The sequence below is a fragment of the Cavia porcellus genome, unplaced genomic scaffold (assembly GCF_034190915.1).
Source record: "Cavia porcellus strain 051 isolate PalLab524CR breed Dunkin Hartley unplaced genomic scaffold, mCavPor4.1 scaffold_14, whole genome shotgun sequence".
NCBI classification, from domain to species: domain Eukaryota; kingdom Metazoa; phylum Chordata; class Mammalia; order Rodentia; family Caviidae; genus Cavia; species Cavia porcellus.
In genome coordinates, this window is record NW_026947497.1 from 8,461,677 (window position 1) to 8,488,001 (window position 26,325).

At 41.9% G+C, this 26,325-nt stretch overlaps 1 protein-coding gene across 1 annotated transcript in view; it reads right to left on the minus strand.

Moving 5' to 3' along the window:
* Positions 1–26,325, minus strand: part of Col25a1 (collagen type XXV alpha 1 chain) — a 408,157-nt gene that overhangs the window by 115,025 nt on the left and 266,807 nt on the right. The window contains exons 6-7 of the mRNA XM_063260619.1: positions 25,133–25,159; positions 24,969–24,995 (exon numbers count right to left, since the gene is read on the minus strand). Coding sequence (XP_063116689.1) covers positions 24,969–24,995; positions 25,133–25,159 — 54 coding nt within the window. The remainder of the gene's footprint in view (positions 1–24,968; positions 24,996–25,132; positions 25,160–26,325) is intronic.

Genomic DNA, 26,325 nt, shown 5'->3' on the forward strand with positions numbered 1-26,325 from the left:
GGGTGAACTGGGTTTCCAATGGTGTCAAAGCAGAGTTCTCAGGACGTGTCGCTTTGCTAAGGACATGGGGAAGATGAGGAGCAGAGGCAGGTCCTCAGTCAACAGAGTGAACCACAAAAGGACAGTAGGGGGACACACGGGTTGGGGTGATGCTGGTGATGCTACAGATGATGAATTCGGTGAGGGATTTGCTCGAATTGAGCTGTCCAAGGATGGTCAAGAGGCAGCAGCTGCATAAGCACGTGAATGAACAGGGGTAAAATCAGGAGGCTGCACGGACTGATCCAGAGAAAAGGTGGAGGACAGGCTCCTAGGGAAGAGGGAAGAGTCAGGGGACGGGCAGAGAGGAGGCAGCTACCAAGAGGATCTGAGGCGCTGCTGCAGACACAGGAGGAAGGCTTACTTTTTCCCTAAAAATCTGCAGGCAAATGACTCAAAATGACAGACATTTCCTTATCACTTCATTAATTATGTTGTAGGGACGCAAACAAATGACCTACAGAGAGAGGAGGCTAACGATGGCCAGGGTCACTGGAAATGAATGCTCATCAATACACACAAGGAAGCCTAGCAGAGCTTGCCCAGGTGTGGGGAAAAGGTGGACATACATTTTAAAAGGCCAAGGGACCTCAACAGCCAATCACGTTAGAAGAAAACAACACCCTGGGCTAAGAAATGAAAATCTTCATGCCTTCCATAATCACAGGACATGATTCTGTTTGCTGAAAACATATCACACATTACTACACGACCACTACAGTGGGCACATTTGCAGGATAAAGATAAATATTCCTGGAGGCCGAAAAAATGCTTTCCAGCAAAGAGAGACCAGATGGGGAAATGTAATAACAGAGCACAAAGATATTTAGGTAAAATAATCACTTTAGTTTAACCGTAGGAACTTTTAGGAGGCTAAAAAAGAAGACATTGAGAGAAAAAACTGTTCCACGTTTCAGGAGATAGTAGAACCTGTCTGAAGAGAAAAATAACTGTGGAAGGCTAAGTCTCTAGATGATCCTTTCACTAAACAACATGAGAATTAGAGCCTGTGAAAATCAGAATTTAAAATTTATGGAAAAAGACTGACACGGAAGTACTAATGATGGAAAGAATTGTTTACTTGGTCGTTGAAGATATTTTCAAGTTGCTCAGAAAACTCCAAGTTTTATATATTCCAAGTCCCATTCTGTTATGCTCTACCGTAACTATTAACTCTATTCACTGCAGTATATCTTTTTGATAAATGGGAACTTCACAAATTACTTAAAAGATAGAATAATGCAACCTCCACATTGGCAAATGTTATCAAATATTCACATATCCACTCAAATAAAGATTAATGACAAAATATCTGTGTACATATGGAGAAAGATGGCAGATCAATCCCAACACTGGTAAGTGCAGCGTGTAAGACAAATCGTCTAAACTATGCTTATAGGGCAAGAAGCCTAGCTGTCTTTTAAGGGTATCTTGAGGTTGTTGAAAAGGATTTCCTAATGACACACTGAAAGAGAGATCAATGAAAGATGAAACCCTAGAAGCAGGAGTCCTGGGGAAACCAGAGAAGCGCAGAAATGTGTGTTAGTCACTTCCCTGCCCCGGGACACCACACCCAACACCCACAGTTTAAAGGAGCACAGGTGTATTGGGCTCACGGCTTCCAGTGGGTTTGGTCCATGCTCAGCCGGCTGGAAGGCAGACACGGCATGGGGGCGGAAAGCTGCTGTCTTAGTTAATTTTTACTCGTTGCTAAGACAAAATATCTGAAGCCCAAGCTGGGAAAGGAAAGGTTTATTTCTTACAGTTTTTGGAGGTTTCAATCCACACTCAGTTGGCTCCAAGGCATGGCTGGACCGCAGTTCATGGCAGCTGCAAACAGCAAGCAAGAACCAGCAAAAAGAGCAAGACACGCCTTCTTCCTGCCATTACATCACACCCTGGCTCCACCCCTATGTGGGTGGAGCACTGACACCATCAATGCAAGCACTAGACAATGAACTTTCTCAAATGCACAATGCAAACCCATGAGGCCTGGGGGACAAAGACATAAACCATGACAGCTGCTTACCACAGCAGCCAGGATGCAGAGGGCAGAAAAGCCAGGGACAAAAACACACCCTGCCAGGTGACATTCCAGGCACACACCTGCAGCCGGACCCACCTAGGAACAGCACATTCCACTGTGAACTCATCAGGGAGGAACCCACCGATAAGTCCAGCTCTCTCGTGACCCAACCACCTTCCAAAAGCTCCACCTCTGAATACACAAGACTTTGGGGGACAGAGCGTCGTATATCTAAACCACAAAGTTATTTCTATAAAGTTGGCTACAATTAGATCTGGCCCCAATTCTTTCTAGATGACCATCAGAGAACAATCTCGTCTTAGGGTTTTAAAATAATAAATGACGACAATGATGATGATGGTAATGATAGCGGTTAACATTCTCATGTCGATGTGCCAGGTATTATTCTAAGAGCCTTATAAATATTAATGCGGTTAACCCTCACATCCATCATGAGGAATCCGAGGTACAGGAAGGTGAAGAGCTTTGCCCTCCTAAGAGTAAACATCCGGAGGGGGATTTATCTGCAGCTCTTGCGCTCCAGACTCTACCCTTTAGCCACTATATTTTCCCATAAATGCTTTCTGTAAAGCTTCGGAGAAGATACAAGACAGACCTTACTCCAGGCTTCGTGCAGCTTTGAGCATAAGCGAAAAAGCAGACCCTGGACAAGCACCTTCCAGCGGTGCTGTGCCTCTTCTGACACGCTGCCCTGCTCCTTCCGCCTTGTAGATTTGTTTGATCACTGTCCTCTCTCAGGTGACCCTTTACTGATTTCCTCAGGTGAGGTGGAGGAAGGCAGAGTGGGAAAAAAACTTGTCAACATTTCTAAAATCCAAAGGTATCTAGATAGACAAACTTCTCAGCGGGAGGAGGAGGCAATCTGCCACCCCGAGAGCAGGATTCCAGTTCTGCTTCCCAGCAGCACTCTCAGGGAGCCCAGCTACCTCCTAGAAGAAACATGTACAGGACACAGAAGGACAGCAGGATGGCGGCAAGCCTTGCTGAAGCCTGGCCTGGCCAGGGTGGAGCACGGCAGCAGCGGGCGAGACCCACGCCTGATGGTGCAGAGATCACGCCATGCATCAGTGAAAGAGCCCTGCAGACTGGTCGGCCCCCACCACTGCCTCTGCCGCATAGACAGAACCGAAGAACAGGGATCCTCCAACAGCCCAGAGGACAGGGAAAGTGGGGAAATCCCAAGCAGGGGCACAACTGCCGCTTTGGCAGCTCAGAAGAGCAGAGGCTCAGATTCGGAAAATACATCGTTATAGAAAACTAAGTCACGTTTCTTTCTGAGTTTGGATTGAGATGCATAACTCTGGAGTCTGACGATGACTGTGAACCGAACTAAAACTGTGGCAGGACTAGGAAGGGGGCCTAAGCCAGGTCAGGCGGACTGGGAGACATCTCCAAGGATGAGACATTGAGTGTGGACCGGCAGAATGGATGACTGACTCCAAGGCCCTGGATGGCTGGCCACCTCTCAGGGCACTGACACTTTTCTTTCCTGATAGGATTCTCAGGTTGTGACCGAAGGAATAGACCTTCTCCTTTTCTGAATATGCACTGGACCCACAGTTGGTGCACAGGGTTGAGGCCCAGGCTCTTATCAGGCAAGGCCAGGATCCAGGCAATGGCTTAGGCTGTAGGATTCCTGTAGAGGTTCAGAGAAATGAAAAGGCTTCTTTCCTGTGCCAACACCTCCTGCAAACATGCCTTAGACCAAACGCAGTGAAAGGAATTGCAGGGGTCCGAGTCTGGTGGAAAGGGAGAAATGTGTTGTGAGCACCCATCCAAATGGAGAACATTCCATGTCTGTGCTCTTTCTAGACAGGCGCTCAGTACGTAAGCACTTTCTGTCTGGGAGAAGGAGTGAGGCACCCACAGTGGCGGAGCTTGTGATGGGTGAGGAAGGTGTGAACAGGAGTATGACCCCTGCGGTGGTATGTGGACTCGGGCCTTTGGAGGACGCTACTCCGACACTAAGCACTCAAGCTCCCCACGCTCAGGATGGAGTTAAAGCACACGTACCTCAGGGAACAGCATGGAAAAGCCAAAGGACGTAGATACCGCAGGTCTTAAAAAATACTTAAAAGTGGGGAGTGTTGGGTAGCCGTGAACACTGCTGTACAACGAGGGGGCCGTGCATGTGTGGGCTTAAGAGAGGCCACCCAGCAAGCCAGGAGGACTTCACCAAAAAGGAGCCAGCCTGCCACTTCCCGTCTGCTACCCCAAACCCAGAGACTCGGCAGAGAAAATACTTTTTCATAAGTTTAAGTCTTCTTTAAGTTTGTAACAAATGTAAGACAAAAACTTACAGAAACCTACATAAGGCTGTTTCTTCCCTGATAAGCCTTTGTAGTATGACAATGCATGTGTCCTGCCGTGAAATTTGGTGGTGTCAGGACAGAGCGCCTCGGCCCGAGAAGGAGGTGACACACCAAGCAGTCAGTGCAGGAGGAGGCTGAGGTCCTCGCTCCTAGAAAACTACCCTGTCCTGCGTGGCTGACCCCGAGGGCTGCAAGACTGAACTGTGAACCTTGTCAAATCCGATGAGGAAGGGCCTCTGGACAGGATGAATGACAGAAAAAATGGTAGGTTTTCAGCTAGAGGCAAAGAATTCGTCAGTGTTGGTCTGCAAGTGCTCCAGTCTGAGTATATGCCTCTGGGAATGATTTTAGCAGTTAAAATATACATTAGCTTATATTTTGACATTTTATAGCTATTAGAGCTAGACAACCATAATCTTGAATGTATCTTTTAATGAACTGTTTTTATAAATAAGCTCATTTGTAATTAGCAGAGTTTTGTAAGTAAACAAAAAAGGAAACCTATGAAAATTTTATTCTTTTATAAAATAAAAATTCCTCTCTAAAGGCTTTGCTTGGAATATCCACTTGATTACCAAACACTGCCTTATAATCCGCTTAAATCCCCCCTTTTAAAAATCCAAAAGCAAATTTTAACTCATCGTCCTCTGAATTTCATCTAAAGTGCATTTGAAATACACATTTTTCAGCTGAGGCCTTCCAACAATAGATTTTTGTTCTCATGGACTTGGCCCTCTAACAGGTGAGGCTATCATGACAGTGTGAGATACAATAATATTTTGCACTGATATTTCCATAAAGCCAAGGTCTGCTCAGCTGATGCTGCCCTGACATGGTCAGCTCGAATGGACTGATCCACGCTCTGAAAGCCCGCATCTGGCCGAGGAGGGTCGTGAGCACGGGGTATTCATTAGGTGTCACAGTTCTAGATCCTGAAGGCAAAATAGGCAGGTGCTCAGCTGCCCTCGAGAAAAGCTCTTCTGCTCAATTTTCATGTGGAGAGAGAAAGCCAGAGTGCCCTGCTGTTCCCTAAAATGTCGGTGAAGGATTCTGGCTCAGTGGGTATTGGCCAAAGTTTCCTGGCATGGGATGAGACTGAGCTGATGCTAAAGCTGGTGAGCATGGGTGCTGTGACCGTAGCCTCTCTTCTTGTTCCAACAGAACTGGCAGATAAACTGTCCAGACCCCACGGGACTCAGCTCCACTGGACAGGCAGTTAGCTACCCCTGCACTCCCTTCTTCGCCTGGGACGCTCACCACTGCCCTTAAGATTCAGCTCACAGTAAAAGCCAGATAGCCCTGGGGATATCTGAACTTTTCAAGGGAGATCTTAGAAGCAAAAAGATAACAGGATCAGGGTAAAGTCGCCAGACAGTGATTTTGCTCAGGGTGGTCCTGCTTTAGATATTTTCTCCACCAGTTAATCTGGTCCAATTTTCTAATACTCTCTATTAGTCTTTCTCCTAATTCTATGGCATTTTCATAGAATCTGTCTAATTATATGAGTGCAAATTACAGCCTGCAGGTTAAAGATACTCTTAAAATGCACAAGTTTTATGATACAAATGATATAATCAGGACCTACCCGAATCCCTGTAACTATCTTTGATGGCACTCGTGTGTGTTGGGGACAAATAACTGGAAGGATAGAGCAGATAATGCACAGAAAGAAGCAGGTTTAAGACAAGAAGCGGCAGAAGGACTTGGCTGATTAGGAGGATAAAGGCTGAGCCAAAAAGAAAAGGTAACTACTCAGGTGATTCTTGCCTCAGTAGAAGGCTGATGCGTGCGGCCACATCTTTACCTGACTCATGAGGAAAGCAGAAACCCAACTTAGAATCAGTAAAGAGACCACATGCTAGAGATTTTAAATTTAAACACCAGTTACCAATTCAATTTAAATTGAAACATTTTATAGTCCAAACAAATACATCTGAGGGTGAGATTTGGACACACCCTACCAGTTAAAGATCCATCTTCTTGTGTTTCTGAATGCTAAATGATCACTAGAAGCAACTGGGGAAGGGCTCTGCCTCAGAAAGGAAATACTTCACCCCTCGGCCTGATGGCAAAATAGAGGGTTATGAGTTCTCGCTCCGCAGATGACACGCTGTACTGCAGAGCCCTGATTCCTAAGTCATTAAAGTTTTAAAATGTGATTGTTATGCAATTCCTTTTTGAAAGAGGAAGTTTTGCCAGGCATGGTGGCATATGCCTATAATCCCAGTATTTGGGAGGCTGAGGCAGGAGGATTGCTGCAAGTTCGAGGCCAGGCTGGCCCAGAAGGTGAGTTCAAGGCCAGCCCAAACTGCGTAGTGAGATCATGCCTCAAAAAGACCAAAAAAAAAAAAAAAAAAAAAAAAGCAAGTTTCACATTTTGGTAACATTGAGTTTGTTTAGAAGAGGTCCATGTGAATGAGCTGTTAGTGAAGGATGCTTTTGTAATCTACGTGAGAAGCCTGGTTTCTTTGGGAATCTCAGGACAGAATTTCCTGACTTCTGTGAATTTAAATCTAAACTTTATAATGATACGGATATTAGTCATCATAAGATGAAACTTCCACTTTTTTTTTTTTTTTTGTCTTTTTCTTTTTTATTGGTACCGGAGATTGAACTCACAACCGCCTGCTTGCAAGGCAGGTGCTTATGCTGCTGAGCTAAATCTCCAGCCCCCTATTTTTTGGTTTTAACTGATGTTACCATGCAATGAAATGCAGGACATTTTTATATTAAGTTGTAAATCATATACCATACTGTTTATTTAATTTTTATAAGTTATATATTTGCCCACAAAACTTGAAACAACTACATTGATACTACTTTTTATCTAATTCTTTTTATGCATTCATATTTCAAATACCTGGATAGTAGACCAAAATATGTCAAGAGTAAAGAGTCAAGTTATTGAAAATTAAGTAAGCCTTGCATGCAATTTTTGATAAGGTCAGTTCTCTATTTAAATGTACTTAAAGTTTTATCAAAAGAATTTGCTCACATATAACAGAAGCTGCATTTTTGTTCCTATGATTTCATGAATCCAAAATATTATCTTTCAAGTAGCAAATATTAAATGATGTGCTTGTTTTATTTGCCAATAAATAAAAATTGAATGACAGTGTTTTGTGTTTCAGTACATATGTACCAAAAAAAAAAAAAAAAAAACAACCCCTTTCTCTGATGTCATAACAGATCTAAAAGCAGCAGCCCAATTTACAAAATACAGATGTATTTCATAGACCTTAGTTTTTTTCTTGGATTGGTCTCCCATTTCAGTACCCCTAAGAAACAAAGTTCGTTTTAAAAACCAGGTGGTATCTGGGAGACTTAGATAAGGTACAAGTTCTATCACTTCATCAGCTACAACTCTGATGACTCCCACATGTGGCTGAAAAAATACAAGATGTGTGCCTATCATGTCATTCCTGACACACAATTGCTTATTTTGACATAAAACACTGTGGACCATTCTCTGTGGGTGACATGGGATATTAGCAATTATGGAACAGGAAGAGAACAAAAACAATATATCATTTCACAGCTTGGGGGTGAAGCTTCATAACATTATACCCAGCTGAGATGAACACTTCTAAGTAGTAACTACCACTGACCGTGTATCTTCACTTTCAAAACCCTGGAGAAGTTAATGTGGCAAAAGGCATGAGATAAATTTGACTAAAAACATCCTAAAGGAGATTCCATAACTGACTTCCTACAAGGTATCATTATCTGATTTGTGAATTAATGGGTCCTTAGTAGCTTACTAATGAGAGCGACTAGCCTTTCACTCTAGTTCCTCCGAGGAGAAGGACTTCTTTTACTGTAACCATCTAATTAGGGATAAGAAGAGAAAGGAAAACGGAAGGGAAAGCTAAACCGTGGATTAATGGAGGAGAGTTGTCACGGCATATTATCATCTGTGTCAGAAGCACTTTTAGGAGAAATTCTACAGGCAAAAAGAACATTTTACTAATCCCCCAAGATAAACATAATTATTATGTATCACAAGCACATGCCAAAAACAAAAAAAGAATCAGAAACAAAACCAGTGAAGAGTAGGTATGTTTTTCTAGTCAACTAAGAATTGTCAGTAGTTTAGGGAATAAAGTAATACCAACATTTCCTATTTAGTTTCCAACGCTGTCAAACGGAAATAAATACAGTTAGCTGCATTCAAGATTGCTACTAATATTGGTAGTATTTAACATGAAGAAAAGTAGAAACCCGGGGATCTAAATGGATTAGAGCTAAAGAAATGACGTTCCAAATAATGAACCTTTAACAGAAAAGCTATTCAAAAATTCAGGTCATTTTCCACCTTTGTGAAAAGTGGGAGAAATAATAAAAGGGGGAAAAAAGGTAGATCCTACAAAACATAGACACAAATTCCACTTCTGTTCCTAATCCTTAGACGATTAAAAGTACTGTTTGTGAAAATTTACCAAAAGAATTCTAATTTAAAAATATTATGTTCATTTCCTTTTAAAAAAGGATTATTAGCAGATGATATGCATAGACAGCTGGATTAGCGAGCGATCTGTCGAGGGTTCTTATACTGTCCTTAGCTACAAAATTCAGAAATCTGATCTGAAACCAATAAAAACAGTGGACTTTTGGTTGAGCAATTACTTGTGTGACAGTGTCTCCTGATCACAGAATTCATGGTCTCGGTCCTGATCTGTTCAACATATGTATCAATGAATCAGATTGATCATCTAATACATGGCGTGGGAATGATTTCTGTCTATACATTTACTGGTTTCTCTATCTCTTGATCACAGAGCTCCAGAGAGGAGAAGAAAGTTAATATTTATCAGATCACAGCATCCGTATGCAATGGACCTCAAAAAGACAAAATGATATCTACCAGTTACATGGGAATAAAAGGGACAATATGGCGACCCAATAAAGGCACTATTTTGTGTATACATCTAATCAATAATAGTAAAAAGACTTCAGAATTGAAGGTGACAATATAATTATAGACTGGTCTATGCTATACTGTTTAAAGCTAATCTAATTCCAGGCTATACTAAATATAAATGACTGTTAATTATACCACCTCACCAGATCACATCTGGAATAAGGGTTTAATTTCTGGATATTTCGCTTTTGAGAAGGACAGATTCATAAAAGAACATGCACAAAGAAGAATGAGACTGTAAGAGGGCATGCAACTGTCACAGAGGGTTACAGGCGTCAGGGATGGAGCAAAAGGAAAGGAAATGGATTTAAAGCGAATGAGAAGCGCAGAGCATCGACCCCACCACCAGAGGGCGCAGTGGGGTTCTGCTGGGCCACAGCTCCCCGAGGGACATTGCCATTGGGGTTTGGGACTGCAAGGGATTTGGGTTCATTTCAGCTCTCAGGGGCGTGTAGGGACTACACCCCAAGATGAGCTCACTGAAGGCCTGTCCTAAGGAAGACACATTCCTTCAGAAGGACTAACACTAAAGAAGTAGAAACACAAGAGCACTAAGATGAACTGCGGGAACGGCAAACCTCCCCTGTGCTCGCAGGGCTGCATCAATGGAGCACCCTCTGCTGGGTAGGAAAGCAAGCTCCCGGTCCCCGGAGCTGTCTGAGGAGGCCCTGGAACCGTAAACTCAGGGCACCCTCTGGGGATTTGCTGGCAATTAATTGCTTGGATGGAACTTGGGTTTACTGTGCAACTATGCCACACTTTGACAGAGCGGCAACCCATTTCTCTTACCCGTCATCTTTCCCCTTTACAGTACCGTCAAAATAGGACAGTCAGGACTCACCTGAAAACCCTTTCTGGCATTGACAATTTTTTAATTCTAATAAAAGCTAGACTGCAGTTTCTATTCTATCCAACAGTTAAAAGCACAAGAAACAAATGCTTCAGATGCATAAGTTCTTTCCCACATATGCATCTATAATCTACCTTAAAGGATACTTTGGGTGCTGTCTTTTTTCCCCAACCCTTTGGACCAGCCCTTCAAATTCTGAACTTGGTGAGTTCAGAGAAATCAAGTGCCCAGTTATTTTTATGCCAAAAAGGACCAAAAAAAAAAAAAAAAAAAAGGTCATCTAGTATTAGTGCAAATTAGACCTTTCTCTAAAGACGTGTCAGTACAGCTGTAAATTATTTCAAACAAATCATTAACTTTTTTATTAGTTAAAAAAAATAGGGCAGTTTGGTTTGGAGTGTTTGCCAGGGAAGACGTTACAAAATCCCAGCAAACATGTGTAATGTGCTAAAATATAACTTTTTTTTCAGAAGTATACTCACTAGTGTTATAAAAAGATTATTTGGCCCCAACTTTGTCTTCACAAAAAACTATGTAACTAAGTTTGTATTAGGACTTTAAACAACCATAAATTTCAGTTGTGACCTATGTAGATAGTTAAGCTGTATTATCTTAAGTAGTAGGTATAGGTTGTTAAAGAAAGAAACCTACAGAAAATTCTGAAATTTAGGGCCATATTTTTCTTCAAAGGGTGACTCAGGTTCTAGCCTTCAAAGTCTGTGATGTTTCTAATCTTATATATAATTACAGCACTACAATATATCTTTTAAACATTATTCGGATGTTATTTGCTAGCTGAATCTATAGTGACTTTTCAAAAACTGTCATTTTATCATTTATCTTTTTATTTAGTGAAAAAAGCAAAACAGAAAAAAGGGTAGAAATAGTACAGAATTTCAAGAAAAAACAAAAAGAAATCACTAGTGGATAAATTACATACTTTATCTTAGAAGTAATTGCTCAAGTCACAAAATCATTTTATCATGTATTAAAGAAAACCATAGCATAAATTATAACAGAATCTTGACATTAAACTACCAAGTTTGAACTAGCATTAATTTTGCCTTTTTAACAAACTTGGTATACACTAATAAAACAAATTCTGCAGTACCGTAAGTTGTCAACCAGCAGTATGAGAAGGCTTTTATGTCATTTTAAAGAAAACGGGATGTAAACTATATTAAGGGTGATAATGTAGCCTTTGTCTTACAAAACAAATAATTTAGTATTAGTTGTGTCGTGGCTGACTGTCTGCATATTGTGAAGGACGGACTTTGTCCTCATAATATCAGAAGTAAAAAATTCTTGCTATCTAATATTGCAAACTCAGTGCCAGCAGGGATCGCACACCCACACAGATGACCAAGAGCGCCAGGTATGTGGAACGCGTTTCCCCACCAAAACACACGGTCTCTGTACAGTTTCTGCCAACTGAAAGTATTAATAATAAAAAAAAGAAAAAAAGTGAGCCTGCCAATGCCAGGTATTTTTCAATAGAAGTTTATAAAGCAAGATTTTATATGAATTATCCAGCCTTAAAACATTACCAACTAATTCGGGAAAACCAAATAAAATTTATCTACAGCATCTGGTCCCTACACCAGCAGCCTGCAGCCTCTAATCTGCTCCCTTGAGAACTATCCGTTCAAAACATAGAAAGAAGCCCGTGCACAACAGCGCAAACATTACAATAGCAAGGGAAAATGCTCACTGGATTTCTTTCCTCTGCCACAGCCAAGCGGGTTAGTCTCTACCCTGAAAAGAAACCCCATATAAGTTGTGACAGTTTCTCAAACTACAGCCCCAGGGGCACACGCCATTTCATTTGACACATTCTAAAATCCTTGAGTTATGATCACAGTTACTATGTAAAATTCTGAGTAGATACCATGACTCAAACTCTGCATTCTTCCCTGACACATTTTATTAGAACTACACGGCTCCGAAGTGGAAGGGATACCGCAGCGGGGTAGAGTTACAGGCCGAGCTGGCTCCGTGGCTCTGGCGACGTGGCAGGCTGTCTCCATTTCGATTTTGTTTGACTTTTCTGACGCAAAGTGTAGAATGCAGGATGAAGCTGTAAATCCCTACATTAACTTTCTGAACAAATCCAAAGGATCGAGCAGATCTCCAGATATTCCTCTTTTCCTGTTATTGGATAATTGTAAGTGACGACTAAACGAAGGCTACAAGGCTGAAAAGTCATCTTGTACTGAGCGAGGAAAAGAGAATAGAATGTCTTCATAACGGTGCAGTCTAGAGTTTCCTGACACTGAAGACGCTTTAGTGACTTCACTTTGTCAACGCAATGTCATACATGTTTTTCTACATTCAAAAATGAAAATAGCATGCATCTCAGGGCAAAGCTCCTAATAGAAACACAGTAGTTAACTGACAAAGAATAATTGACTGTTAAAAGGTAGAATATTTGTCGTTTTCATCATTGAAATTATAGTGATGGTCTAATAGATTACAAAGTCTTTAGACAATAAGACACTGCGCCAAATGTATAAAGAGCAATGGAAAAAACAGTTAAGTCATATAGTTAACGGCGTGGATATCAGATAGCGAATGAGGGTAACATAGTTTCCTGTTTTCAAAGCATCTGATAAAGCTACACTAATGATTTACAATTTTTTCCAATGTTTACCTTAATTTTTTTTGACACAGGTTTTCAATACGTAGTCCAGGCTGGTCTCAAATTTGCAGCAATCCTCCTGCCTTAACCTCCCTCATACTGGGATTATAGGTGTGTGCCACTACACTTGACTAATTCTATATTTACCTTCTTAACATTTCAATAGATAAAAACAAATGGAGAGTAAGGTATCAATAAGGCTGAAAAAATCCTAAGATACTGTAGTAACTTATATTAACTGCATGGAATATGTCAGAGTCTTATTATCAAAGAGTTTATATTCCGGAAGAAAATTTTAAAGCTGGCTGTCTAGACATTTCTGACTTCACTGACCACTAAGAAATGTAAAGAAATAAGATCTCGGAGAAAAGGTAACTGACTTGTAAATCATATCTCCAACCTATCAATAACACTGAAGTCCAAACAAACATTTGTCCTTCAAAGACTATGGGGAAAAGTGTCAGGGGACTGTTTGGAAGTCAGAACCAAACGCTATAATCATCAAGAAATGTGCTTGCTTCCAGCTAATTTTGCAAAAAAACACCAAAAAAAATTTTTTTGTAAGACTTGTCAGAAGAAAAACTAAACATCAAGCTATTAAAGTTAATTGTGTTTTCCTTACTCCCCAAAGGCCACAGAATAGAAAGATTGCTTTTTAAAAAGGAATCAAGTAAGATATATCGAGTTAATCCAAAAATAATAAATCAATTTGCTCATTTATCCTTGTTATAAATAGGAACTAGGGCATAAATAATAGGCTTACATTTGTACATATTTAGGGCTTATGTATGTGAATTACCTGTACTTCTGGACAACTCTTGTTTCATAAAGATATTTTAGGCAAGTGCAATTAGAAAATACGCATACAGCTGTGTATATAAATATCTGCAATGAAATTAATTCATGTTTAGCAAGAATTGATATATATGTATCAATATATGTGTCAATATATCTATATATTAAATATATACATATATACACACACAGAATGGTACATTGTACAATATTTTAAATAAGCGGTTGTTCAGAAACTGTTTGATCATTTTTAACATGAGAAACAATTTGGAAAGCTTTCAAAAGAATCAAAATAATGCCGGATGCATGACTCAGAAGCAAGCCCGTCTCCGAGGATGCCCCGGCCTGTGCCGGGTCTGGACTCTGTTCCCTGCCCTCCAGGCTTCCTGCCGTCCTCCATCGTGCAGCGGAAGGCATCTCCTTCCAGCCGCCCTGGACTGTCCCAGAGGACCAGAAGGACTCCTTCTCTCAGTGATTATGGGGCCAAGATTCTGAAGAGCTTTTCAAGATTGGGCTACAACCAAAACAGTCTAGATAAACACACTGACTGGGCTTCTAAAAATACTAAGCCTGACAAAAGGTCCAAGGAGTAAAAATACACTGGAAAACAATTGCATGTGCCCTTATTATTCTGATGATGAGTCCCTTTGCCATTGCCAATAAAACTCAGGCTTCCGGGCTGACGTCATCGTTTGAAGACCTGGCCAAAGAGCCTGGCATTGCCAGCTGTTGATCCCTCACACTTCCTAAGCGCACAGTTAGCTTCTGGCTTTGAAGGAACCAGGGCACGCAGGCGTCAAGCCCAGAACAGTGCTGACACTCAGTCATGGCCAGTGTCTCTTGTTCTCCACCGTCACCTCCCGAGCTGACCCTCAGGTCCACTGCATTACTGCAGGCCTGCAGCTGACCCCAGTGTCTGACTTGGAAAGAGTGCTTAGGTCAGTGGCGCTGTGATCTTCGGGGGGATTATTTCATATTTTCACAATGATTCCTTATGACAACTCATAATGCAGCATGGAAATTATGCCTAAAAGATGTGGAATTGTGGTGGCGGGGGGAGTGTTATATTATTATGATTACTATTATTTTTGCTAATTAAAAAACCCCCACTGGCAGTTAATAAGAATGTTTGCTAGTGCCAACCTGTTTCCCAGGTTGACCGACTTCTCGGGGATGAGAAACAAAACTGCTCCCCTCCCTCTAAAGCCGCTGCAGGGCCACACTTGAAGTAGGACTGAGGTCCTTTCCCTGCAAAGCCAGGCCTATGTGCCAGCCATGATTTACAGCTTGTCTGCTGCAAGGGGCTGCCCGGAGCATTAGTGCAGGCACGCTTAGGAAAGGGTGCTGCTGTCCAGCTTTAAAGGACTTTCCAGAAACCCGGCTCCTCCAGACCTGCAGGAACTCTTCTCCCTGAGCAACGCTGCCGGTGCATGAAGCCTTTCTCCCTGCCATTCTGAGGGGAAGGCTCAAAACACAGCCCTGCTCTCCAGGCCCATCTATGAATCCCAATGCAGTGCAATGGGCTGCCATGGCACACATTCTTGGTTTTTATTTGCTTAATTCACTTCAAACATTTCCATTTGCAATGTAATTCTGCATCTGGGAATGATGGCAGAGAAATGGTGGCCATCATGCTGAATTCTGTTAAATTGCTTACAAAATTAGTGTATATTCTATTTGCAATATGCTTGTTATTTGTAGATATTACCATAGACAATTTAAATTGGATTTTTGGTCCGTTTAAAATACAAGCTTTAGTATATGTAGCACAAGACTTATTTTTTTCTCCTTTACGTAATGTCTTTAGTCTCCATCTCCAAACCTACCTTTCCCTCCGCATTTTATTTATGCTTCAGTTGTAATCATTAATGAAAACCATAGAGTCTGCTTGTATAACTAAGCAAATCTAAGAATCTTGTATTTGAATTCAAGTGAAAACCCGCTTGCTTAAATATAAGACAAAAAGAATAAAACCTTCTTTATTGCTTTATGTCTGAGGGAAGACCACTAAGCTATTACTCATCAAAGATGCTTTAAATTAGTCAACAATTTAAAAAGCTACACTTGGAAGAATGCAGGCAAAAGAAACAAATGGAATACTATTCCATATAACACACATATTCTCATCTAAAATCCTTTGCTCTGCTCAGTTTCAAGAAGAATAAAATGGTTCACATTAATCAGAAAGCATATGTCTGGATAGGTCACAAAAAAGAAGCAAAAGTTTTGCAGTTGACATAAGTAACGTGTAGACAAAAGTGGAGACAAATAAAATGTTCATTTTGCTCAATAAAATGAAACAAAATAATTATCTTATATGAAGGTCATTGCACTTAAAAGACAGAAAAGAAATGTAATGGTTATTTAAGCTGGTCAGCATCATTTATCTGGAATTCTTTGCCAGAAGATGTGTTAGGGCTGGTTTTTAGTTTCATATTAGTATCTCTGAGGACATTAATATAATCTTTAGTTAACGCATCATATCTTGGGCATCCCACTACTGTACTATTTTGCTAATATAAGGGTTTTGCAAAATGTTCCCTCTTCTAAATATTTTGCAGAAAAGTTCATCCTCCTGAACTATTATAAATACTTAGTAGGGATAGATTTACTCATACAAATTTTTACATTAAAGAAAAATACATAAGATTTAAGGTAATATAAAATAGGTAGTCACTATTCCTTAATATTTAACACATCTTTTTCTTACTTGATCAGTCCAGTCCTTATCCAATAACCCTAGGACCTAAATGACACCAGCATTCCAAGGGAAATACTGTCTATGCACCAACCATAGTTCGTAATTTATTTTCTAAATTGACTCTTAGCAGGGCAAATTTTACAATGTTCCTGGGTTTAATTCTGCACACTAGCTTTTAGAGGTTTAAAGTGTGACAGAGAGCACTCGAAAGAGACCTCTGATTAGACAATACGAAAAGAACATTTACAAATTATAATGGGCTTGCCGTTCCCATACAAACTTCTGCTGAATCTGCAGAGTATTAAAATAATTTCCTGGGAATTTTTTTCTTTCTCTTATGCTCCATACATTCCCCTTCACAGGCAGACACTGGGAACCAAAAGAGGAGTGTGCTTATGAAGGCTAAAGAGAAAGGAAGGGTTAAATAAATAAGAACATCCAATTAATATCCAGACCTAAATGTTTTAGCAGAGCCAAAAAATCGGTCTAATCATTCAAGTCAACAAAGGTTAAGATAATAAAATAGACTTCTAAATGCTTTCCTTCTCTGGAACTTAATCTGCCTTGCTGAAGATGTTTTAAAAGATGCTATCAGCTTTGGGCAGTCCCAGCTGTTATGAAAATTGACTTTGGATACACTGGGAGGACCGAGGAGTTTTATGTAAATAGTTACGCAGAGCTCCTGGGTGGCTTACTGAAATCGCCAGAGCTTAAAATTCATTTAAAACCAGCTGTTGGCCAAGGATGCTGAAACCAATAACCACTAAATCTCGTATTTATCAGGGCTCTGTGGTACTTGGCATGGTGATGGTGACCAACTGATGAGAAGCTTAATATATAATCAAAAGATAACTTTATGAGGCTCGCTAGTTGTGTTGCCCGAGTTTGGTTAATAAATTTGCCACAATTTCTGTATGTCCTATATCTTTGGTTATTTTTAAGGCTATGTTTTTAAGTCACTAATATAGAGAAAACAAACATGAGCCATTATCATCAAAGCCCTGCCTACCACTGCGATCCCTAGGGCTGTGGTTCATGACGAGGGCAGATATCCTTACACACCGGCAAAGCAAAAGCCCACGTTAGCAGGAAGAGCTCAGGTAGCAGCAGGAGGAGTACAGGGAAGAAGGAAAGAAGCCTTCATAGGTTGGAGTCTTTCCCACTTGACAATGAGGTTCTTTCATCAATCAAGAAATGTAATTTGGTGTTCCACGAGGGAAGCTTAGGTAAAGCGGGGAGAAGTGAAGCACTGTAGCATGCAGGTCACTTTACAAACACTAGAAAACGGGTCTCATTCTCCCAGATAAAAAAACATAACTAATAGCAAACATAACCAGGATCTTGGTGTGCAATTTTCAGTTGGTGTCATCTTGCTAAGAAAAAGTAAAGCCAGTCCCGGAAGGTATCTGGGTAATTTTCACTCCTGGGGTGAGAGCCAATGTCACCCCACTTCTCCAAGTACCAACCAGGGGGACAGACAAGTCCAGCCTGTCCGGTGCAGGTCATGCATCTTTTTGGTTAAAATAAAAAATATTTAAAAACAAAGGAAGTGTTGTATATTTTATACGCAGCCTAGTCTGATGCCTCCACACTCAGCGTGGCCCAGGCAAGCTGAAAAGCCGGGCATCCTGCTGAGGGTACACCTAAGCCACACGCATGTATTCATCTGCTTTTGGGACATCTGACAGTGCAAAGGTGATCAAAAACACGCTGAATGGTTATATTTTAAAAAATCTTATGACAGTAAAAGATCCATGGTCAAAAACAATGGGATCCAGTGTATTCTAAGCAATGGGGAGTGTTTTGAGAGGAATTAATGGCAATGTATCTTGTACTGTAATAAATTACTGCAATTAGCTTTTTTAAAAAAAATTCCAACATTCAGATATTCTTTGGTCACATCAGGCTGGTCTACGATTTGTCCTGATTGTGAATGAAGAAGAACCACTTATGTGTGTCTGCTCCGACCTCTCCCAGCCTCGTTTGCAAAGGCGGAGACTCTCAGAGCTGAAAGCGTCCCTGCGGCCCCTGAGGCAGCTTGGCGTCACAGAAAGGCAGGCACAGAAACGCGAGTCAAGCCCCAGGGTTGTCCTTTGCTGGATGTGTGCAAAAGGACAAGTCAGTCACTTGCCTATGTGACTCCCGTCCTCATCAGAAATAAGGAACGGTCACAGCCATATTTGATCTACTCACAGAATTACTTCCGAGGGTAAATGAAAAAACTTATAGAAACATAGTCTGTAAGTACCTAGGTTCAAATCCTGCTGACTATTATCCTTGACAAAAGATTTTAGTTTCTAAGTCTTGGTTTCCTCATCTGTACAATGAGAATAATGACAGTATTATGTAGGGTTACTGAAGTAAGCTGTGTCTTCATATGGTTGTTGGTAGTAAGAACTCTATAAATTATTTATCCTTATTAACATAAAATCTGTCATTTCACACTGACCTTGATGAGATGCTGGAAACTGCCTTATTAACAGGGAAGTTGTCTGTGCCCTTGGAAAGATCACAAGTAAAAAGGTGAGTGGACTAGACCTGAATCCCATCGTGACGACTTATGAACTGAGTCAGTGTGGACAGGTTATATCACCCCAAATTCATCTCATGAAATACGAGAAGCCGTGATCTGTCAAGTCCTTGGCATAGGTTTTCCGTATCTGTTTTCTCAGTCCTCACTATCACCATCGTGGTGGAGTGAGAATTTGGTCTCCAAATCTCAGGCCACGTGGATAGTCCCTTCCCGACCGTCTCCACACTTCCGGGTTTGCTTTTCTGCTAACTTGTCTCAGTGAGCTACTTACGGCTTTGGGGTGAAGTGTGAACCTTACCTGTTCAGGAGGTGACAGGTAGGACTAAGCAAGGAGCAACGATAATCACTATGAGAAGTAGGATTTCCTGGTCCAGCTTCCACTCGTCTAAGAATCTCCTACCCCTGTTTTACCGCAGGCCACCCAATCCCTACGTCAATGTAAGGTAAAGCCCTGGTGACAAGCTTCGCCTTGCAAAGCTGTGAGGACAGAGCAGAAAGTGAAGAGAGGGCCTGGCGCCAGCACAGGTAAAGATCAGCTCGACCCGCAGCCTGAAAACCTGACCGCAGAAGGCGATGCGTGCAAGCACAGATCAAAGCTGATCTGCACTGACGTCTCTCCAGGAGTCAAGGAAGGGACCCTGTCCTGTGTCCCAAGGAGTCAGGATGCCTTCATCTGTGACAGTCTAGCACTCGGTGCCTCACAGAATACAACCAACTGACATCTTTGACTGTTAAGCCTAAGATTATAAGCATGAAATTGACTCAAAGTATAAGAGAAAGCAAGAACCAAAAAGCCCACAATACGAAAAAACGGTACCCTTTCCCCCCATGCACCTTCAGCTTCATGCAATCTGATTTCCACTCTCACTTCTAAAGCACCCCAGGGCTCCAAAACACCAAACCCCAAGTTTCCGTAGACCTCAGTGCTGTGGCTTCTCTTTATTAAGAATGAGCCATCAATGCCCGTGTTCATTTGTCATTAAGATGCGTCCTCGTCTGTGCTCCGGACTGCGATGACCTGGCTGTCCCTCTCTCAGCGGACACCACGTCTGCATCCCGTCCCCTGAACGTGGCTGTTTCTAAGGGACCTATCCCAAGGCTCTTCTCCCCTTACCCATTCTCCTCCACTTCTCTGACTCTGCGGTCGCATTTCTCACTCTGTGACAGCTTGTCTCTGTATCCGTCACCTCCGGTTACAGCACCACTTCACAATTCTAGTCTCACGTTTCTCTTGGTTCCCCTATTCCAGAAATATCTCAAGTTCACGAATTTCACAGAACTCAAATTCAACCTGTCATGCATTCCCAGGACTCTCCTCTGATGTTGTCAAGCATCAAGCCAGGAACTTCAACTTCAACTCTTACAGCTGGTAAGGTCTGAGGCTTGTGCTGAATTTTCATACCTTCATCTTTCAATTTCAATAGACTTTTCAAAGAACGTTGACCTGGCCACATTCCACCCATGATCATGGTCCTGGACACAAACCTAACAGAGACCAAACCCATGTCGCCCGGTCCTGTTTCACGGCTTCCGGCTATCCACTTCCCTCCCGCCCGTGCGGTTCCTGGCTTCCCCTTTCTGCACACCCAGGTTCTTACTTGGCACTTCGGGCACACCCATGAGGGAGGTGACCCAGTTTTGTTCTTCACTCCATTCTCCTTACCCCCCTTCAGCTTTAGCTCCTACCTACACGCCACAGATTGACCAGAGAGACATGAGCAGGGGCCTGCTATGAAATTCCTGAGGAAAATCATGTTTTCTTGACCCTTTAACCTTCTGCTTCCTACAGATCCAGAGATGACTGGGGAACCTTCCGGCCAACATGGAAAAACCACCAAAAGCATGGCCAAACAATATCCACAATGAATAGCCAGGAAATACATAATTATAAAAATAACACCGTTACATGCCTTCTTCAAGAAAAGCCCACTGTTGCAGTTTAGATGCAGAATGATGTCCAAACTACCCAGTGCTCAGAGGCAGGGCTTTGGGAAGGTGAGTGGGTCGCAGGGTCTGCAGCTCGACATGGTACTGGGTGCCTACTGGGAAGAGGCAGGTCATGGGTGTGACCCGGAAGGTACGTCTCCCTTCTGGGCTCCTCCTTTCTCTCCCAGCTCCCTGGCCACCACCACGTGCACAGCTCTCTCCTGCCAGAGCTGTGGAGCAGCCCACTGTCGAATGAAAATGTGAATGCAAATAAACCTCTCCTCCTTTCTGCATGGGTGTCTGGTGTCCTGTCCCAGTGATGAGGAAAGTCCCTAAGACTCACTTCCTGCCTCCCGTAGGAAAAGCAGAGCTTCCTCCCATATTTTGATGAACCATTTAGGATCCTTTTCTTGGCTAGCTTAGTCCTCCCCTACTGCTGAACCTTGGCTCTGGTTCTGTCTCTTCTGCTAGCATCTGGTGCTCCAGGCCGAGCCAGTCTAGACCCTCAGCTGACCTTGTTATCTCCCCTAGAGCCAGGACCTCAGCGCCTTGTCCTGGATAATCAACGTATTTGGTCTCTGTGCTTTTATTCTCTCCCTCTTCTGTTCTGCCACAGACAATACCACACTGTAGGTTTTTATAAAGAACATTTGATGGTACACATCAAATGATGCAAAACACTTCATGGCCCTAGCCTGGTGTTAATGTACAGAGAATGGTGTGCTTAAAATTCTCATCAGCTTCCTAATGCCCATCACACTAGAAATCCAGAGTGCCCCATGACATCACTTCAATAAAAAATTTAACGCTATATAATTTTTCAATATTTAACTTATCTCTTTTGCAAATCGAATGTTAATTGTTCTTTAAATGAATCACACTATTTTCTACCCGTGTGGTGCAGTTTGTACATTTCCCTTCCCTGGAATCTGCAATGCTTCACTCTCCACTTTGACTTGAGAAGATCACTGTCAAATCCTACTTCAAGGGTCACCTCTTCCAAGACCTCCAGTGATAACTCTGATGAATGGAAGAAATTGCACTTGTCCATTCTCTCTTGGTATAGAGCTCTCTACAGCACATAACATACAGTCACATTGTTCTTACCATGTGCTTCTTGTGGGCAACAGTGACACAGTGCTGTTTATACACCTATTCAACAAATACTCACCAAGCCCTTCCTTGGCAAGGTGCTGATGGTGTGAACAAGACAGGCCACGTCCTTCTGTGGTAGCCTGTGCTCCAAGAGGGCAGGGCCAAGCCTTTCCAGGCAATGAGCAAATGAATGAACCCAGGAGGGTCACCTCAGATCAGGATGAGGACAGAGGACGTTCTCCCTAGATGGGGCTACGTGAGCTGAGTCTCAGTGAGAAGACCAGAAGGGCGCATCTGGAAACCGAGTGCAGCGTGGCTGGGGCACCGGGGCGGGGGGTGTGGAGGGCAGAAGCGGCAGAGGTGGCAGGACTGACCTCGAAGGTCCACGGAGGCCAAGCGCGGTGGCTTGGATTTCACACTAAGGTTTTAAACAGAGAGTAACATGATCTAATTTACAATGTAAAATGATCTCGCTGGCTGCCGTGGAGAAAATGGATTACGCGGGGTCAAGGATGGGAGCGGGAAGCTGATTGGAAGATGCCCGCAGACAGCAGAATGTGAGGTGCAGAAGGCTGAGTCTGGTGATCATAGAGGAGAAACAGAAAGAGGAGGAGACCGTTCTGTCTGTAGCATTTCACAGTCTCTCCAACATGATAATGTTCAAATATACTCTTCCGTGTATGTCTGGGTCCATCAAATAGGTTTTTAATTTCTATGTTCTCTTTCAGTTTTTCCTGCTTTGATCACATATTGTGACTTAAATTCTTCTTTGACATGTGGGGAGGAAAGAGAGAGAGAGAGAGAGAGAGAGAGAGAGAGAGAGAGAGGATCTCATATTCAAGGAAACACAATGAGCCCCACGGCGGAAGGGCACCTAACAAAGGACAGAAATGATGGAATCCAGAAGGTCGCAATGTTAATTATGAGAAGCAGTAAATCAACATGAAACAAACGGCCAGAAGTGGAATCTGTGATACATATATTTGATTTCTATTCAGTCATCTGCTCACTGCCTGTTTTTAGAAATACAGTTCTTTTTGGAAGGAAAGACACAATAGGATGAAAATACAGTGCTCAGTTCAAAGCTCTACCCTTTAAAAGACAGCCACCATCAGCTGGAACAGGGTACCTAACATGAGGCTACATTTCATTTTCATGAAAATCCAAGGCTTGCTCAGTTCCAACATACTCTCAGTTTTCTAGAAACATAAAATCTTCAGTTAAGAGTCTCCGCGTGATAAATTTCTGAGGAAGCAAGCTAGTGCCGTGTTCTCAGAAAGGAATGTTTATAGAATTCTAAGAGTGCTGAGAATACAGAAGGAGGAATCCGAGAAGAGGTGAATGGCCGTGTTGGCCTTTCCTCCTACAGACGCATCCAGGACATTTACCCAGCAAGATCGCCCTGCTTCAGGAGCTAAATCCAAATTCCTTCAATACAAAGTAAAATCCAAGCGGGATCCATTTTTCCTTCTGCCTTTCCCCCTGACATGCTAAATGACCCGTGAATCGTGCGAATCTTGACCCTGGTCAGTGTGAAAACGGGCTGAAATCTGTTTGAAGAGCAGTCTGGGTTTGTCAAAGTAGTTCACGAACTTTTGGCCAAGCTTCAAGGGACCGGGTCCAAGTCTCAGTTTGTAATGCAACATGAAACCAGGTGAATTTCAGATGGTTTCAGGTTTCCTCTTGAAAATTTGGCCTTGCTTTACAATCAATCATCACTTTTCCTAACGATGAAAGCCAACACACCTTTTTGAAAATGAAGAGCGTGTGAGGCCTGATGACAGCTAAGCTGTGAGCCACCCCTTCGCTTCTTCTGCCAAAAGAAGATTTCTCAGAAGGGAAGCGGTTTCCCTCTTACCTGGGAAGGGCGAGTTGAGTGATTTTGATATTGTGTGTAGGAAGAAGTACTGCTCAGTGAGTGGAGCCGTGCCGTGTGACACGATCACCACCTACAGAGAAGTGGCTGTGGTCTCATCATTTAAGGGTCTGAATTTTATTCCCTTCCCATCTATGACAGCAGATAGCACAAAATTAAGATGAGCTTTGAGGTTAATGCTCGTCATCAGATTAATCGCCATCAGAAACTGCATGGTGGGTCTAACCCTCACTGCTAGACGAAGAACAGAAAGAAAAGAAATACAGAATGATGTTTAACTGGCTTAAGAAACACAAGGAGATAAGGCAAAAACTTTCCAAGAGTGCATCAGCTGAATCTTTTGCAAAAGGAAAAGAAAATCTTTACACAGTACAAATTAATTCAATAATTAAGCAGGGTGCATTTTACATAAAGACCTACAGAGTTTCTGTTCCAACCTGAGTGTTTTAAATGTGCTTTTCCACTGTAAAAAATTACTCCCTTCAACCAATTACCCGTGTTGTGCATACTGACATGAGAAAATTGAAAGGTATGTCTGAACAGAGCCTACATCATTGGAACAGTATGTCTGAACATCGGGGTAATAAGCCACAGATGTGAAGCAGCAGACTTGGCACTACCAAGGTAACAACAAAGCATGCGTTATTGGGTGTAATGGTCTGAAGGGCTACGTTGGAGAAGAATAAAAGAATGTCCCTCCTCCCACAGTGCTGAGTCATGTTACACCTTTTATCTGCTTAGAAATATGCAAAAAATGAGAAATTCAAATGAGAATTATGTAGGCTTATGATAAAGGACAATATAAGGAATGCATTCGTATTTTTTATCTAAAATAAAACATTCTTATGCAATAGCACATGAAGTTCAACTGCAGACAAATGCTAGGTCCAAGAGCACTCCACATGGCTTTAATGTTGTGAAATAATGCATGCAAATCTGAAGGACCCAGCGGTGACGGGAAAGTGGGTACTGAGGACTTTTAGAAGAGATCCTGGTCCTTGGACAGTGGGTCTAATTATTGTAGGATGCTCTACTGTAGGCATCAAGTTAAGACAATGCACAAAATATACCTATTAGTTTTACTGAGCTTTTTTCACTTACATGAGCCATGGTATTTTAATTGATTGTTACTAAATCATGCAACACAAGGGAGTTGTGATGCTGAAGTGCTCTCATTTAGTAAGTTTAGAGGTAGAAACTAATTTTCTGCCCAAAATAGGGAAAGTGCGACTTACCCGCGGTCCCTGGTCACCTTGCTCTCCCTGTAACACAGGAAGACAAGACAACAGCATTAGCTAAAATCTACCTTTGCTGTAACAAGTCAAAGTACATCACAGTGTAGATTACGCCAATGAGGGTCTCTAACAACTTCAGTAGTTTCTGCCATGCATTTTCCTACCTTATCACCCTTTGGACCAGGAGGGCCCTGGAAAAAAGAAGAGAGAAAAATTATTTAATTAAAAATGTTGTAATCTGAATACAAGGTAAATTGAAAGGTTTATACCGAGGGCACAGATTTGTCAACAAAATTTGGCTTCCAAACTACAATACAATTAGAATCTAAGAATGGGGGCAATATATGTGCATGTCTGTAGACACAATGCACACGCATAGTTTGTCACAGGTGTATAATACCCTGAATAGATTTTCACCAGCTGAACCTACCTGTGTGAGTAAAGCCAGCTAAAGAATCAGAGCACTACCAGCAAGTCAGGTGCTCCTGTGGTGACATGTCCTTGTCACTACCCTCCATCAGGTCCTACCCTCCCCTCTGGCATTATGGGTTGATTTATGTACTTTTCCTCTCCATATGAATAAAATCATGAGCTCCTTTTGCTCATTAGGTGTGAAATTCATCTGTAATTTTGTGCATGGTTGTTGATGGCTCCTACTGCTTTATAATATTCCATTGCATGAATATACTGTCATTTATTTCTTCACCTCGCTTTTGATGGCCTTTTATTTCCAGGATTTTCTAGAGTCTTGGCTATTAGTGCTGCAATGACAACCCTGCTACACATCTTTTGGAAAAAAATTATATGTGTGTCTGTTGTGTGTCCATCTAGGAGTGAAAATACATCTAGAATGAAGCTGTTATGGAACAGGTTATGCATGTGATTTAGTAGATATTAATAAGTAATTTTCCAAAGATGTTCCTACAACTTACACCCTCATCTACAATGTCTGACAATTATCATCAATACTTTGCATTTTCTTTCTTTCTTTCTTTTTTTTTTTTTGTGTGTGTGTCAGGGATCAAACTCACAATCTTGTGGTTTGCTAAGCAGGCACTTATGTCTCTGAGCTAAACCCCTGGCAGCATTTTATTTTTTGAAAAAATTTTACGTGTTCTGATGGGGGTGTAGCAATTTCACATTTTTTAGTCTATTTTTTCAGTGGTTATTAAATTGAACCTCCTTTAGTATACCTATCGGCCTTTTTCATCTTTTAATAAATCATCCACGTCTTTTGCTTTTGTTGCACTGAATGTCCTGATTGGCTAGAGTTCATTATACATTGTATGCCATACACTGTATACATATAAACAGAGATAATGAGGTTTGCACATTTCTGAATGCATTTTCAGTCCAC